This window comes from Sphaeramia orbicularis, chromosome 5 (assembly GCF_902148855.1).
Source record: "Sphaeramia orbicularis chromosome 5, fSphaOr1.1, whole genome shotgun sequence".
Classification (NCBI taxonomy): Eukaryota; Metazoa; Chordata; class Actinopteri; order Kurtiformes; family Apogonidae; genus Sphaeramia; species Sphaeramia orbicularis.
The window spans coordinates 9557683-9575042 of NC_043961.1; the positions used below are offsets into that span (position 1 = coordinate 9557683).

The following is a 17360-nucleotide window of genomic DNA, read 5'->3' on the forward strand; positions in this document are numbered from 1 at the left end:
GTACTACACAAATAAATCTGCCTTTCCTATGAAGCCGAGGCGAGTATATGTCAGAACTAAAACGAAGCTTCAGTGTTCATGTTGAATTTATGTATAAAGTGTGATCAGATACTGTACATATTAAATATTAAACTGTCAATACACTCATGATAATAGACATTAATATTTTACCTTTTTTTAAAAAAAAAAAATCCTGTCAACATCAAATCTAGTTTAGCAACATTTAAAATATTTCTACTGCAATAAAAATATATGTAATAAATATTCACAAACCAAAAAGTGTCATGTATTGAGGTACTTTAATGAGGAGCTCATTAGACCAAAGTACATTTACATAATTCAGCAACAATCATGTCACAGAGCGATGGAGAAACTTGAACTTTAATTTACAAAATAGAGTCATAAACTAAAAGACACACTTCAATTTCCTTCATAAATCTGAGTATAAATAATCACAGTTTTAGACAAACAACAATAACAGCAGCAAAAACATTGAAGACATGAAGACAGCAGTGTGTTCCTGCTCCTTTACTTAATATATAAAAGGTTAGGACTCAGTTTAGACACTTGCATTTCTTTTATAGATTCTCTCTTCTGGAATATTTTTTTTTTTTATGTTAAAGCATCTATTTGAGATCATGGTGTTTATATACAGTACACAGTGTGTTGGTGGTGTAAGGATCTGAAGGCACAGTGATGACAACCTTGGTGCTGGTTCTGTGTTCACGGCTGGTCCTGCTGCTGGTCGGACCTCCAAAGGGGTGTGGCCTGAGTCTGGTATAAAAACATGTAGGAGTCACAGAGTAGCCTTCGCACCAGTTCAGGAGCCTGGGAGGGGTTGGCCCGCCCCAGCTCCTCCTCTGACTGACACAGGAAGTCCCCCAGCTCTGGACAGGCCCGGATCTCTGGAATGTTGTATCCGCTCTGATCGTCACCTGTAACAGAAGAGAGGCCTCATGATTTGACATCAGCTGAGGAACAGATAAAAGCAGTCAGTGACGTCAGAGTATGTTATCTGTGAGAGTAGAGGTGGTTTTATCAGAGAGCAGAGCAGTCATGGGTATCGGCTTTATATGAAAACAACCACCAGGCAGCACTGGCACGAACACCGACACTACAGATCTTAGGAATTTTTGGGTTTTTTTACATTTCTTATGTTGTTTTTTATCAGATTTTAATTCGTCTTTGTTTTTATGATGGTTGTATTTTGTTTTTCTTAGCCCGCTTTGTACCCTGTGTTATCACTGTTTTTACTTATTTATTTCCTTGCTGTATGATTTGTGTACGGCACTAATGGCCAGCTGTAAAGTTCGTGAAGTGCTTTATAAATAAAGTTGGTATGGTATGGTAATTCTGTAAATAAGAAAGGGTGCAAAAACATAGATAGATTGATAGATAGAATGATAACTTTAATGTCTGTTCCAAGTAAAAACAGACATTCATCTTTTGTCATGGCTGTAAGACAAAGTTTAAAAACCACACTCAGTTAGGATTCTGCTTGAACACTGGAAAATCCCTAAAGCCCCACAGTTTAAAGAATGGGTCAACATGATGATACAGACTGAATATGAACATATGCTTTATGGGTTAACAATAAGGATGGAACCACAGCACCAGTTCAGACCCACTCTGGTCTGACAGAACTATTACTGACAGTCAGTAGGACGACAGATGAACTACTGCCCTCTAGGATTTATTTTATTTTATTTTACTTTATTTTATTTTATTCATCTTAAGAACTTCCACGCTTTGGAGCATTTTTGATACTTTTCATGTATGTATAGAAGCCCTGGTTGTTAAAAATCAAGCAACATTGTATAATTGTCGTGTTCCAAGTTAAAACTCCAATAAAAACTTCAATTACAAAAAAAAAACAAAAAAAAAAAAAACCCAAAACACTCAGGCATTAAAAACACAATCAAATACAATGCAATGGATAAACACAAGGAAAACACATAAAGTGACTAAAACACTAAACCACAGTGCAGTCTATTCTGTGTTGTTAAGAGCAGCTATTGCAAAAGGAGATGAAAGATTATTTGTAGATGTTTTTTCTGGTCAATGGGTTCTGCAACGTCTGCCTAAAGGCAACAAGCACTCCTAACTTTGAGTTAGATCATAAGTGCTCTGCAAGGAACATACGCATTTGAGAATTAAAAAAAAAAAAAAAATCCAAGATATTATTAAGATACCATTGAGAAAATGTAGAGCAGGGGGGTCAAACTCATGCTAGTTCAGGGGTTGAATACAGACCAATATGATCTGAAGTGGACTGGACCAGTACAATAATTACATAATAACCGATAAATAATGTCAACTCCAAACTTTTCTCCATGTTTTAGATTGAAAAAAGTAAAATTACATTATGAAAACATTTACATTTACAAACTATCCTTTAAAACAATGTGAGTAACATGAACAAACATGAAAAAACTGAAATTTATGAAGAAAAATTAGTGTAATTTTAACAATATTCTGCCTCAGTTTCTCATTTACACATGTGCATTAAACCGTACAGACCACAGTGGATCTACAAAGACACAAAACATTTAATAACGTACAGAATACAGTTAAAATGACTGACTTCTCCAAAGAAAATTCAGGTTGTTTATATTTGTTCAGCTTATTCACTGTGTTGTAAAAGGAGAGTTTATGAATGCAAATATTGTCATCGTATAACGTTTGTATTTTACTGGTCTGAATGTGGAACCTTAACTAAAATGATTGTTAATATATTCAGTGGAATTTTTGCATTTTTCATATTCATCCCACAGGCTGAATTGGATGTTGGGTGGGTTGGTTTTGGTCCACGGGCCGCATGTTTGACACCCGTGATCTAGAGACTTTAATTACATGTGGGCCACACACCGTTAAATAATAGGTGTACTGTTAAATAAGTAGGTAAGTAAGGAAAGATGTATTATTATAGAACAGTTTTATAACACACTGAAAACACTGCAGACACTTAGAACACAAATAAACAACAAACCAGTACTGAGGGTAATATTTACAGACACACAAACAGTGCACACATACATGATTATATACACTCATGAGACCCAGCAATGCATTTCTGTCCTCTGTAGGGGACAAGAGTTTGACAGCTTTACTTAGAAAAAATGTCCTGTCCACTGTGAAGGACATTCCATACACAAAAAAAATAACTAGAAAAGCATTCGGAGAGCGCAGACCTCCGCCAAGGCAGGTCAGTGCCCCCCCACCCCCCCACCCGATCACCACCAAAATTTAATCATTTGCTCCTTGTGCCAGTATCAACATTTCCTGAAAATTTCATCCAAATCCATCTATAACTTTCTGAGTTATCTTGCACACGGACAGACAGACAAACCAATGCCAGCAAAAACATAACTTCCTTGGCGGAGGTAAAAATAAAAACTATCTGGAAAAACTGTTGCATCAAGACAATTGTTTAATGTAAAAAAAAGCCGAAACATTTACTTTCCTGGGTCTTAGGAGGATATATATGTTCACACACACACGCACACACACAAACACACACAGAGTATATTAGTGGACTAGAAAAAGCCTTGCCAGTATCTGCAGTGTTATTCATTATTCATATAACAGGGTGTGGGCCCTAGACTATGAATACTGAACCACTGAACATCCTCCAGACTTCAAACCCAAACCCCATCTTACCACATCTGTCTGCCATACAGTCAAAGAACAGCCAGGAGTGAGGGTCAGGGCCGTATTTGATGAATGACACATAGTGGCTTGTTTGGATGCAGAGCACAGCAAACAGCTCCATCTTATGCGTGGGCGTGGGGGCATCAGTGGGCCCCCCCTCTGGCAGCTCTAGGGCTTGGGGGGTGTGGCTGCGCCGTGTGGGATGGGTGTGTACCTTTAGGAAACAGAAACAGAACCGTTAATACTTATATGTGGGTCAGTCGGCTACTTGACCTTTAACCCTTAAACTTAAAACTGGCTCAAATCAAATTCACGTCGTAAACACTAGAGCCCTGCAGGTCTACTGATGCATGTTTACATGTTAGTGTGTCCAGAAAATCTGCACTACTGCACCACACTAACAACAGCTGCTTCCACCGGGTACAAATGTTCATGTTCATTTTCACTGGAATCAAGTTTCCTGTTTTGTGCTGCAGGAGCACCTGCCTATGTCCCTGCAGGTGTTTGTACTAATACTTAAAGGTTAACTGTGTTTACTGTAGATGTGAACTAATACTATGGAATGTGTGGGTGGAGCCTTAATATTGAAAATGTTTGCAATTTGATGAATGCTGGTATTTTACATCTTACCCAGAGACAACATTTGAAAAATGGCTTTTTTGTTAATACTGGCACATTTACAGAAATGTTCATTAATGTGTACTTTCCCTGATAAATAAATAAATAAATAAACCCTTAAAGACCCAAACGTTCACCTTTAACCCTTAAAGACCCAAATGTCCCTCTTTAACCCTTAAAGACCCAAACGTCCGCCTTTAACCTAAACCATCTACTGATCTAAACTGTTTAATCCCTGTTGATCCGCTAATCCTATCAATCCATGTCAATAATTGGTGTAAAATACAGTTCTTCATCTTTTCATGGTCATCAGATATGACCATATTTAGACGTTCAGAGTCTCCGTAGTTACCGTGGAAACACCGTCATCTTCTCCAACATTGATTCAACAGTAAAACCCGTGGAGTTGAATCAATGACAGTGGATGGACACACTGGGTTTATGTTTAATTAATGACAGATTGGACTGAAAAAAGACACTTTTTTCTGTTTTTGGTATAATAACCATCAAATGTAATCTCAGCATGATGATTAAACTACATAATCAGCAAAATAAATATGGGAAAATATCAGATTTTTACTGAAAAAATGCAAAACAGAGAGGATAATATCATACTAAATGGTGATAAATCATTTAAGAAAGGTTAAATAGAGAGTAAAACTGCCACCACAGTATTTCCGTGTGTTTGTGGGTTCATCTAAAGGTCAACTTCAGCATTTGTTCATTTCCTACCTGTGTGTTGCAGGTGTTGCAGTACTGCTTGATTCTTCCCGGCTGCAGTTTTTGATCTGGAAGGCACTGTAAACATTCGCACTCTGCCCGTTGACCACAGATAAAACATTCCCTTGGAGCTGGTGGGAAGCACAGACAATGAACATTCATGTTTGAACTCTTCAAATACTGCATTAGCTGCTCTTTATTTGTTAATGTTTTGCAGATTCACTGAGTTCCTCACAGTTGTAAAGGAGGTCTGTAATGTCCAACTCCATGGAGGGAATGATCTGAGAAAACATCTTATACTTGTTTCCAAACCTGGGCATCTGAACCATCAGACATGACGGCATCTGGAGGTAAAACATCAACACCATGGAGTTAAAGGATGGGATATGAACCCACGGAGCCTCATATAGAGTTCCTGTTTTCAGACTAACACTCACCTCCTCAAACTTGAGGTCACATGACAAACATGACGCATCGAGCAGCTGCTGGACCGTTGGTACCTGCACCACCTGCTCCTTCTGCAAGAAGATCTGGAAGGTGTACGCTCCCTGAGACGTTTGTCTTTTTGACCTGAAAGACAAAAACTTTAGTGACCCAACTGTGCATCTAGAACACAGGTGTCAAACATGTGGCCCACGGACCAAAACCAGCCCTTCAAAGGTTCCAATCCAACCCAGAGCAGGACTGTACAGAATGCAAAAAGTACACTGAAGATATGAACAGTTAAAAGTGTTGAACTGGTTTAAGTTCAGGTTCCACATTCAGACCAGGTCAAATAACAGCATGAGAATCTTTTAACAATAAGTTGTGAACAGCCTGAGAATTAAGTGCAATTTTAACAATATTCTACTAAATGTTACCAAATATTTTGTGCATTTATTTGTAGATCTTATCTGTAAGTTGTTTTATTAATAAACTGACACATAATATTGTAGAAATTATTCTTATTTTAGTTCCAAATTCCAAACTTTAAATTTTCAACAATATTCTGCCAGTTTCCAAATGTTTGTGCAGCACTGTGTGTAATGCACATGTACAAACAATAAGTTGATGCATAATATTGAAAAAAGCACTTATTTTGTTTTGGTTATTCACATTTTTTTGTGAATGGATAGTTTGAAAATGTAAATATTTTTTGTTCAGATTTATTTTATTTATTTATGCATTTCGAACATGTAAAGAAACAAAATAAAACAAAACAGAGCAAAATAAGACAAAAACAAAATAACATTTCAACGAACAGAATCTATCTTCAAGTACGTGAGAGTCTGAATTTTGCATATGGTTGAAAAAGAGTAGGAGGAAGTATAAACTTATTTAATCCAACCCCTCAAGTGCTTTTACACCTGTATCACTAACTTAATACAACAATCAAATACATTTTTCCTAATTTTTAGCATTCAACCACAGCTAATGCATGATGCAATAACTGAATTATACACAATATGATCATGACAGTACAGTCATAATGGAACGTTTTTTTAGTGCACTAAGACATAGAGATTGATTATTTATAGGTTCTTATTTGAATAGTTTGGTCCACCTGGGTTCAAACTGGGCTGAATGTGGAACCTGAACCTGACTTTGCCGGTCCTGATCTGAGGCCACAGCTTTAATAGTGGGTGTGTCAGTGTCATACCTCAGTTTGAGCAGCGGTTCTATGCAAAGCACCTTCTGAAAGAGGACTGTGATGAACTCCTCTGGGTCTGGAATCAGAAGGGAAAAATAAAAAATAAAACATGTGGAACTATAACAGAGGGTTTATAAACTGTTTGTATGTGCTGTAACATATGGACCTTTTTCTTCTGTTCGAAACGTGTCGCAGCCAAGTTGTTTGCGGAAATTCATCACACTCTCAGCAGGAACAAACCCTTGTCTGTAACAGTGAACAAACACAAGAACCCAGTTACACATTAAACCAAACTCACACAGACACACTGTAAAGTCCTAATCAGATCTAATGTCAGGTTTTTATGTCATACGTTGTATAATATATGATACGTATTCTCTGCTATTTGGTCCAAAAAGTGATTTTGCAGGTTCTTTGTGATTGTCAGTTTGTAATTTCCTAGAAAACACTTTAACATCTAAGGACTCATCTTTCGCTCTGTTTTATGTCCAATGTGAGCTTCAGTTTTCACGTCCCCCTACATAACTACATGACTAGTCAGTGCAGGACGTGACTTAAAGGTCGTTGTTGAACCAATTAAGTGAAGTGGAAAAGGGTTGGCTTTAGATTCCTGCACGTACAGGAAAAAAACAAATATGCAAAAGAAACAGCACTCCCAGTTTCCATTTCATGGGGACTGTGAGTCCATTCTGATCATACTTTGAAGAGTTAGCATTAAGCTCAGCTGTCGTACCTTTACCACTAAGGAAAAACAAATGTTCCATCAGAAATTATGTCAAGTCCAACTGTCCTTGTCCTGTATGTGATAATACAAACGGTGAAGAACATCAGTCCAGTACCCAGTGTTTGTACCTGCGTAAACAGTTGATGATCTTTCTCAGAGTGTTTTGGGTTATGGGTTGTTCTGAGTCAGCAGGCGTCTGGCAGATCTTATCGAGGATCAGGGATGAACTGAACAAACTGAAGAGACAAAAGGAACAACAGTTTCTCATCCAATCAGCTCTTATCTGAATGTATGGACCTCATCTCCTACAACAGGACTGTCAAATTCATGTTTAGGGGCCACATTCAGCCTAATGGGATCTCAAGTGGGCCGGACCAGTACACAGCATAATACACATAATACAGCACAATAACCAATAAATGATAACTAAAATAAAATAATAATAAGTAAAAGTGCAATTTTAACAATATTTCTAATATATTAGGGGGCAGCTGTGGCCTAGATGGCTGGAGAGTCAGCTTGTGACTGAAAGGTTGCTGGTTCTATTCCCTGGACTGGCAGAGAGTTGTTGGCCAATGTGCCCTTGAGCAAGGCATTTGCTCCCCGAGCACCTGATGCAGTTAGCCCACTACTCATGGTATGTGTGATGCATGATCTATAGTGATGGGTTAAAGGCAGAAGACAAATTTCTGTGTGTGGTGCATGTTTACGTGTGTGACAAACTACTACTAACAAAATAAAGATTCTATTTTATTCTATATTTACATATATTCTCATATTTTTTATATATTAGGGGGCAGCTGTGACCTAGATGGGTGGAGAGTCAGCTTGTTACCGAAAGTTCACTGGTTCAATTCCCTGGACTGGCGGGCAGTTGTTGGCTGATGTGCCCTTGAGCAAGGCATCCACCCCCCCCACCCCCTGCTCCCCGGGCACCTGATATGGTGAGCCTATTCTATATTTTCATATTTCTCCTCAGCTTATCATTTACACATACACATTATAAGATACAGATACAGTGGATCTACAAAAACAAAACATTTAATAACAGGCAGAATATGGTTAAAATTACACTTTTTTTTATGACATTTCTGGTTGTCCATGTTTGTTTTTTGTGAAAGGATAGTTTGTAAATGTAAATACAAGTTATCATTATTTAGAGGTTATTGTGCTGTTATTTTACTCGTCTGAACCATTTGAAAATTAAAAATAATTGATTGAAAATGAGTTTGACACATTTGATTGTTAATATCTGGTTCAAACACTCCTCCCATGGATTGGATCGGACCCTTTGGTGGGCCGGTTCTGGTTCAGGGGCCGTATGTTTGACTCCTGTAGGATTCGTAACACAGACCTCCAGCACCAGAACCAGTCCATCTGTAGAACTAGATGAGCATTAAACTGGTGTTGAACTGGTTTTACCTGAACAGGGTGGCATCCAAGTAACAGGAGTTAATGTGACCCTGAATCCCTTTCATTCTTCCCACTAACAAAGAGACGGCGTCAGATTCAGGGATAGGAGGGGCATCTTCATCCAGCTCATCAAACGGAAGTGCTGAAACAGAACAAAACAGTCGTATGTTTTAGTCAAAGGTTCTGGGTTTGATAAATTCAGTGTTTAACCAAACCTTAACACAATCTAACTGAACAGTGAATGTCATCAACAGGAGCCTGATTAAAACTATGGGTGACTGACTTTAGTCTGTTCACAGAAAAAAAACAGATGAACTCTGAATGACCCCACATGATACTGCAGTAGGACGCTGAGCTCCTCCCAACAGTACAGGTTAACCAACACTACTGTATTAACGACTGGAATGAAGCAAATCAACTAAAGCTTAGTGTGATAACGTTACACAACAGGGTCTACATGGACCCAGTTAACCGACCGGAGTCTGTGCATCTGCAGTGTGTCACAAACATAAACCCACATTCCTCTGTTGGTCTGAACGGCAATGAAAACCGTACAAAAGTAACTGATAGAAAAAAAAATAGGACATTTTTTAAACTGTCATGGAACATTGCAACAGAGTTTTCCTCATTCTTTTCATTTTTAACATTTCTTCAATGCATCGGTCAATATCCTGTTTTTGTTCTTTCTATCTCTGATAAAACAATAATTTAATAACAACTGGATCATCAGATTTATCAACTCACATGCAGATTTGTGTGCCTCAGCACATTTATTCTGCTCTTTATTTGTACTGGACTACATTTTAAACATATATAAATTATATAAATAACCACAGATATTCAAAATAATTTAAATCTTTTAGTTCACTTCAGTTCCAAAGACCTAAACAACAGCCGACAATCAAAAGCCTCTACGGATCAGAAATATTTGACACTGATCCTTTAATATATTTGAATAATTCATGTAAAAAGGAATTTCTCTGTTTTTCAGCATCATCAGATGTGTTTGAGGACATTCAGAAACACTCTGACCCATGATTAAAACCCACAGTCTGATAAAGGACAGTGATCATAGACACTTTTTATGTTCAGTTAATGATATATTTTCCTGGAAAAGTCACTTTGTCTTCCAGTTTCTCTGTTTTCATGTGATAATCTTTGAATTTGTGAACATTTGAATAATCAGTAAATTAAATATAAGAACATAAAATGCAGAGCATAGATTTATAATAAAAGGTGATCAATCACTTGGGTAACAGAGAAAAACCCATTTGGATGTTCCCACAAAACTCCATTTGAGGTCTTTAAGGGTTAACATCAGCATTCATCAGGAGATGAACAGCATCTGAATGATAAACCTTTGCACACGTGTCTGTTTGTTCATCTTAAAATGTCATTTATCTGACATTGGATTGATCTGATTTAATCTGTCTATCGTAAAAAGCAAGTTAACGTTTGCTTTAAGAATGTAAATTATAAAATCAAGTGGCCTCTGTGTGTGTGTGTGTGTGTGTGTGTGTGTGTGTGCACACGCGCGTGTGTCTCTGGCATCACATGAACTCCATACACAGCTGACTGCTGCAGTTTGTCATACTTGTGTATTTTTGTTCAGTGAACAGACTAGTGAAAACAGTAAGTTGATCGGACGAATATTTTGTCAGATATTGGTCATTTTTAGTACAATATCCTTATACAATCACGTTTCTATGTCCAGAACACTTTAGCGGTGACTGCTGGACAAATGTGGTACAGCATGAATAAATACACAACAGCATAAAAACTAGCACATGTAGAGCTAATGACATTCATTTTGTCTTCTGTTAATGTAATTATACTTTTCTTTTGTTCAGATAAGGTGTAGTTCTTAGATGTTGCCTGCTCAACAGTTTCGACTGTGACTCCAGTCTTCCTCGGATGACGCCTCTGAGGAAGACTGGAGCAGGTAACATCTAAAAACTATACCTTGTCTGAACACAAGAAAAAATAAAAATATAATTACCACATCTAGGACCTGTGGATCCACATGGGTCAATGCACTAGAATCAAATGTATTTTGAATAGAACTTCTTGTTCCAGTGGTATCGGTTCTATTTACCAGAACATTCATATGATGTGTGTGTTAGTATGGAACTCATCCAACCTGGAGGTCCTTCAGTGGGTCTGAGGTTCTCCGTCCCAGCAGACGAGCAGACAAACCTGCTGTCAGGGCTGCACTTGGACACAGGAACAAACAGAGCCTTGTTCCCTTTGCAGGTGAAGTACCTGTGGCCTCCGTATTTTCCATCAGAGCAGCCGTTTATGTCATAGTCCTGAAAGGGACACGCATGAAATGAGATGTGTCATATGGAAAACACCAACAGGAAACCAACCGAACTGAACCTACTGCCTCACCAGTTCAATCCCAGCCCATTCCCCTGTCTTCCCTTCAGGGACCCCCAACCACCGGATGACTCCATACACTGTGACCCCTGAGTTGGACACCACTTCCACCAGAGACCCCACCTCCATGTGGGACCTGCTCAGACTGTGGTTCTGGGTGAAGGTGTCTGTAAGGAGTTCTCTTATTTGTCGTCCACAAGATCCTATCGTTGGCATGGAGTTGATCCGGGTCAGTGCTTTTCGGTTCTGACCTGCAGAGAGGCATGGGGGGGGGGGGGGGGTACTGTTAGGAAACAGTCATATGACATATGCATTTGGAGTTGTCACATGCTGTGTCATCAGATTGACTTCAGGGGAACATGCCACAGGTCGATACATCAGGTATGTAGACACTGCAATGTTCAAAAATGTACGAGCATGTGATGGATCTGCTGTTCTGCATTCCAACAGGACCAGTTCTTCTACTTCTGTTCTTTGACTGTTTTATTCATGACCCCTGCACAGTCACAAGGGTTTTCTACACTTTCACTGCTCCATTTTCATTGGCTAACACTAGAGGAGTGGACGATAGTTTGGCTTTGTTCAGCCAATGGAAGTACGCAGAGATGTAATTTTCAATATTGGAGATTGTCTTCATGATCCTCCTCCAAAATTCCAAATACAGTGATACAAGGTACCTCTGGGGGTTCCACATTTCAAACATTAGGGCTGAATCTGTTCAGTTTTTCAGGAGTTCTGTCAGTTCTCATAAATCAGTTCTATTGAATCCATTTAAATCTTATATTAATGGATATTGTTTGGTCCTGGGGACAACCTTCCTCCCGTTCCTGTTCTGTGATATCTGTTTGGAGGTCCTATATACATGCTAATCTTTGATCATTGGAGGACTCTGTAGTTATTTTTACCAGGTTCTTATCGATGTAACCCAGGGGTGTCCAATCCTGGTCCTCGAGGGCTGGTATCCTGCATATTTTAGATGTTTCCCTCTTCCAGTCCACCTGACGATCAACTCAGGCTTCTGCAGACCTTGATGATAGGCTTATCATGTGAATCAGGTGTATTGGAAGAGGGATATATCTAAAACATGCAGGATACCAGCCCCTTAGGATCAGGATTGGACACCCCTGATGTAACCTAATAAACTCAAGAACGCTGTGACATAAAAACCAAGGCAAAGAAAAGTCACAGACCTCCACATTGTCCGTCCTTCCAGTAGAGACCAACAGGGACGGAGTAGGATGGGACCACCTGGACGATGTCTGCTGCACTGAACAGGGGCAGAGGAACCGGTTTCTTGGACGACAAACTGTGATCATTGTCCTAAAGAAGAAACAAAGAAAAGCAGCTGTTGTAAAGAAAACAATGAGAGATTCTTTGACATGTGCGTGTGTTCATGTTACACTGAACGCCATCAGAAGTCAGTTATCTGCACAGACACAGTTAAGATAACCATGATGTGTTTGACTTCCAGATATAGGAACACAGATTACACTGCATATGTTTTTAACCCTTAAAGACCCAAACGTCCACCTTTAACCCTTAAAGACCCAAACGTTCACCTTTAACCCTTAAAGATCCAATGTCCACCTTTAACCTAAATCATCTACTGATCTAAACTGTTTAATTCCTGTTGATCCACTAATCCTATCAATCCATGTCAATAATTGGTGCAAAATACAGTTCTTCATCTTTTCATGGTCATCAGATATGACCCATTTGGACATTCAGAGGCTTCGTAGTTACTGTGGAAACACCATCATGTTCTCCACCATTGATTCACCAGTAAAACCCATGGAGTTGGATCAGTGACAGTGCATGGACACACTGGGTTTATGTTCAGTTCATGACAGATTTTGCTTAAAACCTCCTTTTATTCAGTTTTCTCTGTTTTTGATATAACAACCATCAACTTTAATCTGAGCTTTAATGAACATCTACATGATAAGTGAATTAAATATAAAAAAAATATCTGATTTTCACTGAAAAAAAATGCAAAATACAGAGGATAATATTATAATAAATGGTGATAAATCACGTCAGAAAGATTAAATAGAGAGAAACATTGATTTGGGAACTGACACTAAAGTCTTCATGGGTTAAAGGTTAGGGTTAAAGGTCAGTGAGCTTCCAAAGACAAGCAGACATGATCTTGACCCACCACAAACTCCACCTCGAAGCCCAGCATGTGCAGGTCATCTTGGTTGACCTTCCTCCCGATCTGCATCAGGTTCTTCACCAGTCCTGGCAGGTGTCCCTTCTTGTGCTTCACCACCACCAGGTCATCCTGCGACAGCTCGCAGATGGCTGAGAACAGCTGCGGGTTGCACAGAACCTCCAGACGTTTGCTGACAGAGGAGATGAAGAGCAGGAGCTGGGCCTGGTGGCGGCTCAGGGGGTAGGTGTCCTCCCTCCTCACTGTACCTCCATTCTTGGGGCTGCCTGCGTTGTTGCTGGTACCGTACATAAGCCCCACCAGCTCCCCGTGCTGTAGCTCTGCCTCCACACGGCCGATGCATCCTCTGCAGAAGCCTTTCCTCGTCTTCCCTCGAATCACTATGAAAAACTTGTCCTTTCCAACAGACCTGGTCTCCATGGAAACGCTCTGTGATCCACCAACAGTTCAGAGCAGGTGTAGTGTTTCAGAAAAGCAGGAAATCTGTGGGAACAAAATATGACACCAGAGCTGAAGGCACTGAAACTGTAATCAAACAAGTGAAACAGTAACTGAGCTCATATTAGAGTTTACCATTTCATCTTTCTGTTCAACGTCACACAAACACAATAAACAATGGAAGAATTTTTCAGGTCTTTACCTTCTGTAAACCTACTAAAACCTGTGAAAGTACTCAGCTCCAAGTGAAAGATCTGTATTTAAAGGCTCATTTCAGCAAAAGTAAGTATTATCACCGGTCTACAGGTCACATGGTTAAACTGGTCTACAGGTCACATGGTTCCACTAGTCTACAGGTCACATGGTTAAACTGGTCTACAGGTCACATGGTTCCACTGGTCTACAGGTTAAACTGGTCTACATGTCAGATGGTTCCACTGGTCTACAGGTCACATGGTTAAATTGGTCTACAGGTCAGATGGTTCCACTGGTCTACCAGTCAAATGGTTCCAGAATAATAACAGTAGTGCCATTGGACCAGGTGTGAGTCTCTGATCCAGACTAATCCAGTCCTAAATGCTGGTTGGTTATAGTTTCACAGATACAATCTGGGCTCAAAATGTGAAACTGTAGAATTAATGATAGAATGAGTTTAAGTCCAAAGGAATATTAGTGTCAGATCTACCAGATCTACTTCAAACACTGTCTGTGCATGACAATACATGGACTGTACAGGTTCTATCAGTGGAACATTAATAAATATCCTTTATTTAACCAGGTAAAAAAAAAAAGCCTTATTGAGATTGTAAAGGCAGTAAAGGAGGAATGTCACTGTTTTTCTTGAGTCCATTATGGTTGAACAGTTGTTATTGTGTTTTATTCATTGTGTATCATGTATGTGTTTTCCGTTGTTTGGACTTCATACGACTGATACCTTGGACAGGTCTGCCTTGCAAAACAGATTCTTAATCTCAATGGGACGTCCTGGTTAAATAAATGCAAAACAAATAAAAATAAATTAATCTCTTTTTTAAGAGTGACCTGGCCAAGAAAAGCAGCAGAACACAGTTTCTGACAAGACAACACATAACACATAATACTTACAATTGATAGTGACAAAATAATTATTTGTGCAACTTTAAAAACTGTTACATTTACCAAGCTCATTGATTTCATGCTCCTTTAAAATAGCTTTAAATTCACCTATAGTAACAAGTTCAGATAGATTTAGTTTGTTTTGCAGGGTATTCCATGTGAGGGGGGGCAGCATATTGAACTGCAGTCTGACCCAACTCTGTTCTGGCTCTACAACCTTATAAATCTATTGGATAAATGGACAGAAACCACCATATATGTGGAAGAACACACCACCATATACCTGGAAAACAGCAACAAAACAGCACTTTGGTCATTTAACAATTAATCTGATTAACATATGAACATTTAATCTGAGGCAGATCATTTATAAAATATTATAGACCAGTGGTATCAGTATTGTACTCCATCTGATGTCACAGTTTAACTCATTACTGTTGCGTTCAAGTGCCTGGTGCACTGTTGCAGACATCTACTGATCTAAACTGTTTAATACCTGTTGATCCACTAATCCTATCAATCCATGTCAATAATTGGTGTAAAATACAGTTCATCTTTTCATGGTCATCAGATATGACCCATTTGGACGTTCAGAGGCTCCGTAGTTACCGTGGAAACACCGTCATGTTCTCCAACATTGATTCACCAGTAAAACCCATGGAGTTGGATCAATGACAGTGGATTGACACACTGGGTTTATGTTCAGTTAATGACAGATTGGACTGAAAAAGACACTTTTTTTCTGTTTTTGGTATAATAACCATCGAATATAATCTCAGCATGATGATTAAACAACATGATCAGTAAAATAAATATAGGAAAATATCTGATTTTTCTGAAAAAAAAAAAAAAAAAAAAAAGCAAAACGGAGAGGATGATATCATACTAAATGGTGATAAATCATTTAAGAAAGGTTAAATCGAGAGTAAAACTGCCACCACAGTATTTCTGTGTGTTTGTGGGTTCGTCTACAGGTCAACTCCAGTGTTCGTTCGTTTCCTACCTGTGTGCTGCAGGTGTTACAGTACTGTTTGTTCAGTTTTATCTGTTTTTGATATAATAACCATCAACTTTAATCTGAGCTTTAATGAACATCTACATGATCAGTGAATTAAATATAAGACAATACTAGATTTTCACTGCAAAAGCGTAACAGAGGATAATATAATAAATGGCAATAAATCACTTCAGAAAAGTTAAACATAAAGAAAAAAATATTTTCAACCTGCCACATAAATAGTACTTGGTCTATATATGGGTTAAAACACAGGTGTCAAACTCCGGTCCTTGAGGGCCGGTATCCTGCATGTTCTAGACGTTTCCCTCTTCCAGCACACTTGATGGTCGTTATCAGGCTTCTGCAGAGTTGGGTGATAGGCTTATCATTTGAATCAGGTGTGTTGGAAGAGGGAAACATCTAAAACATGCAGGATACTGGCCCTTGAGGATCTGAGTTTGACACCCCTGGGTTAAAAGGATATAAAATCTTAAAACACAAAGTCTGCTAAGGATCTAAACCTGTCAGACAAATGGAATAAAAAGTACAATAGATGGGAGTAGATGATGCTTATAACACTGCAGAAAAAGAACACACACACACTGTACCATTCTTCCACTGGGCTGTTAAGCTTCAGTTCTTCCGATGTTAAGTCAATAAAAATGCAGTTACATGGCCAACTGTCCAGTGTAGTCCAGTCCAGTGTAGTCCTCCTCCTTGGATAAATAAGTCTCACCATGGAACACCCCAGAGTGTCTTTCAGGATGGAACTGGTGTAAACCTCTGATTACTTACAGTTTTTTGGGCTTCCTTCGACAGTTCGCTCCAGTGCTCCTACATTTGACCCAGACAACAGCAGACACTTGTTCTTCTCCTGAGTAGGTGAGGTGAACCCATTAAATACTGAACTCCATGTGACCGACAACACCCACCGTGCAGTGTTCAGAGTCTCCACCCCCTCCTATCATCTGGGTGCGTTTTCTACAAACACACCTGACTGTGACTGGGATCAGAACAGAGGAGGGAGGAGACCGTTCACTTTCTCAACCTTTCTCAAAGACCTGGAGGCTTTTTTATTTTACATGCAATAACTTTCACCACTAAAGCTTTTATTCTTGTTCTCTCTAAAGATATTTTCAGTGTGGATTTATGAAGAAAATGTACAGCAAGTTGTTTTATTTTTTTTTTTTTTTTTTTTGCTTGTTTCCCCTGCTGTGTTAAATAAATGGTGCTGTATAATCAAAAAACAGTCTTTAACCCATAAAGACCCAAAGTCATTTATGTGGCAGGTCCAAAAGAGTTTTTTTTTTTTTCTTCATATTTAACTTGTCTTAAGTGGTTTATTATAATATCATCCTCTGCATTTTGCATTTTTACAGTAATAATACAGTATTTTTGGATATTTAATTAACTGATCATGTAGATGTTCATAAAAGCTCAGATTAAAGTTGATGGTTATTATATAAGAACGGATAAAACTGAATAAACAGTGTCTTTTTCAGTCCAATCTGTCATTAATTGA

General features: G+C 38.8%; 1 protein-coding gene across 1 annotated transcript; it reads right to left on the reverse strand.

Annotated features, from left to right (window-relative positions):
* Positions 1 to 280: 280 nt before the first annotated feature.
* cyld2 (cylindromatosis (turban tumor syndrome) 2) lies at positions 281 to 16716 on the reverse strand. The gene is made up of 14 exons (XM_030133767.1): positions 16634 to 16716; positions 13294 to 13791; positions 12326 to 12455; positions 11148 to 11386; positions 10897 to 11065; positions 8766 to 8898; positions 7472 to 7579; positions 6786 to 6865; positions 6629 to 6695; positions 5427 to 5559; positions 5225 to 5333; positions 5002 to 5120; positions 3661 to 3865; positions 281 to 935 (listed from the first exon to the last, which is right to left on the reverse strand). Exons 2-14 carry the CDS (start codon positions 13726 to 13728, stop codon positions 724 to 726), a joined length of 2139 nt encoding a protein of 712 aa, XP_029989627.1. The 5' UTR covers positions 13729 to 13791; positions 16634 to 16716; the 3' UTR covers positions 281 to 723.
* Positions 16717 to 17360: the final 644 nt, after the last annotated feature.